The sequence below is a fragment of the Bombina bombina genome, chromosome 7 (assembly GCF_027579735.1).
Source record: "Bombina bombina isolate aBomBom1 chromosome 7, aBomBom1.pri, whole genome shotgun sequence".
Classification (NCBI taxonomy): domain Eukaryota; kingdom Metazoa; phylum Chordata; class Amphibia; order Anura; family Bombinatoridae; genus Bombina; species Bombina bombina.
The window spans coordinates 8,379,208-8,382,060 of record NC_069505.1 but is presented as its reverse complement, the minus strand read 5'-3'; the positions used below and the strand labels follow the sequence as shown (position 1 = coordinate 8,382,060).

The 2,853-nt window shown below is 36.9% G+C and overlaps 1 protein-coding gene across 1 annotated transcript; it reads left to right on the top strand.

The window, feature by feature from the left end:
- Positions 1–314: 314 nt before the first annotated feature.
- On the top strand, positions 315–2,464 carry DMAC1 (distal membrane arm assembly component 1). The gene is made up of 2 exons (XM_053719945.1): positions 315–546; positions 2,276–2,464. The coding sequence occupies exons 1-2, from the start codon at positions 357–359 to the stop codon at positions 2,341–2,343; spliced, it is 258 nt and encodes an 85-aa protein (XP_053575920.1). The 5' UTR covers positions 315–356; the 3' UTR covers positions 2,344–2,464.
- The last annotated feature ends 389 nt before the right edge of the window (positions 2,465–2,853 follow it).

Here is a 2,853-nt window from a genome sequence, read left to right as displayed (position 1 = left end):
AATGCTCTTTTCACTCTTTATTTCTTCAGATATAAATACAAATATATTCCCCTTCTGTTATACTAATGATAAATGCTCTTTTCACTCTTTATTTCTTCAGATATAAATACAAATATATTCCCCTTCTGTTATACTAATGATAAATGCTCTTTTCACTCTTTATTTCTTCAGATATAAATACAAATATATGTTGATATTAGGACAACATTATTTTCTATATGACGCAGGTAACAAGAAATATCTATTGCAGAATCCTATTTTATTTTACATTAGACATTTTACAAGAATATGACGTCTACATCCGCCAGAGAGGTCATATATTACACTTCCGGTGCACCACTTCCGGTGTAGCAGACATGTCCTCTACGGAGCCTGTGACCGCGCCTGCTCGTACCCCGATGTTCGGTAACTGCTGGAGCTGTCGGGTACTGTGCGGTTCCGGGCTTATAGGTGCCGGCGGTTACGTGTACATGGCGGCTCGGAAAGGTGTGCAGAGAGGCGGCCCGACCAGCATGGGGACCGTGGCACAAATCGTGTTTGCTTTGTGTAAGGCTGAGTTTGACCAATGAGAGGGAGGGGAGGGAGTTAACAAGCCACGGGGAACCAATCAGAGGAAAGGGCAGAGTTATAATGTTAGATTCACAGAATTAGCAAATACTTTAATTTTATAGGGACAAAAGTAATTAGCCCCAAATTAATGTGATTTAGTTTAATAGGGGCAGAACTAATTAACCCCAAATAATGTGATTTAATTTAATAGGGGCAGAACTAATTAACCCCAAATGAATGTGATTTAATTTAATAGGGGCATAACTAATTAACCCTCAAATTCATGGGATTTATATTAATAGGGGCAGAACTAATTTACCCCAAATTAATGGGATTTAATTTAATATGGGCATAATTAATTAACCCTGAATTAATGGGATTTAATTTAATAGGGCAGAACTAATTTACCCCAAATTAATGGGATTTCCTGTAATAGGGGCAGAACTAATTAACCCCAAATTAATGGGATTTAATTTAATAGGGGCAGAACTAATTAACCCCAAATTAATGGGATTTAATTTAATAGGGGCAGAACTAATTAACCCCAAATTAATGGGATTTAATAGGGGCAGAACTAATTAAACCCCAAATTCATGGGATTTAATAGGGGCAGAACTAATTAATCCAGAATTAATGTGATTTAATTTAATAGGGGCAGAACTAATTAACCCCAAATTAATGTGATCTAATAGGGGCAGAACTAATTAACCCCTTAATAGCTTTAATTTAACGGGCAGAACTAATTTCCCACAATGAATGTAAATGTTTTAGTAGGAAAAAAACTAATTGACCAAAATGAATGTAAATAATTTAAAAAGATCAAAACTAATTAACCAAAATGTTTTGTGCACTGTGCTAAGTAATCACTGTGTAGTATATAATGCTGCAGCATACACACGTACTGAGTCTGTGCTCCAGCCTTTCTAGGGAATCATGAGTGGATATTACACAGTTACTGTCATTAATTGGCAGATAGGTGTATTACGTATTAGCGCTAACTACGTTTCTCCCTTAGTTGTACAGTAAGTCTGTTTCTTGAGTTATTATTAAAGGGACATGAAACCCACATTTTTTTCTTTAATGATTCAGCAGCAATTTTAAACAACGTTTCAATTTACTTTGATGATCTAATTTGCTTCATTCTCTTGATATCCCTTGATGAAAAGTGTATCTAAATAAGCACAGTAGCTGCTGATTGGTGGCTGCGCATTTATGCCTCATGTGATTGGCTCACCCATGTGCATTGCTATTTCTTTAATAAAGGATATTTAAAGATTGAAGCAAATTATATAATAGGAGTAAATTAGGCAGTTGTTTAAAATTGTAATCTCTATCTGAATCATGATAGAAAACATTTGGGTTTCATGTCCCTTTATTGTGATCTGTCAGGTGAAACGCATACAATTCTCCCTACTCTTGATTTTAATATTTTTTGCTAAGTTTTTGATGTTGTTGTGTGCTACTTATTTTATCCCCCCCTGATTTTGGCCGATAACGAAACACTAAAAATGTTGTTGTTTTTTGCGCTGCTTTACGCAATCACTGCTGAATATAAATAGCTGGGCCAATCAATTTGCAGCATAGGATATACTACGGTTTCATGAGAGTTATACGGTGATATATTATTATTTCCCTGTACGGCACAAGGGCGATATCCTTAACTAGAACGGTTTTTATCTTCACTGTGTGTATAGCTGTATGGGTGACTCTATTTCTTTTTCCTCAGCAATAGCAGCCTGGGGAATCACCATATTGGTAGATCCAGTGGGAAAAGCAAAACGTAAAGACGCCTGAGATCTCTTCCTCGTGAAACCAAAGCACTGACTTGCCGGGTCTGTGACGGATAAAGCGACCTGAGATGAAACTATTGTTGTATTACGGACTTTAAATAAAGCTGCGAATACGGATCTGTCAAGTGAGGGAGGGAATATTGTTTTTTTCTGGCTATTGTTGTCGGCATGTAGGTGTGAATGGTTGCTTTACATTGAATGCTCTATCTGAATCATGAAAATAAATTTATGCTTACTTGATAAATTTCTTTCCAGACATAGAGAGTCCACAACGTCATTCCAATTACTAGTGGGATATTCACTCCTGGCAAGCAGGAGGAGGCAAAGAGCACCCCAGCAAAGCTGTTAAGTGTCACTTCCCTTACCCATAACCCCCAGTCATTCAGCCAAAGGGAAATGGAAAAAGAAAATAACACAAAGGTGTAGAGGTGCCTGAGGTTTAGTAAAAAAAATACTATCTAATCTTAAGGGTGGGGTTGTGGACTCTCCATGTCCGGAAAGAAAGACATTTATC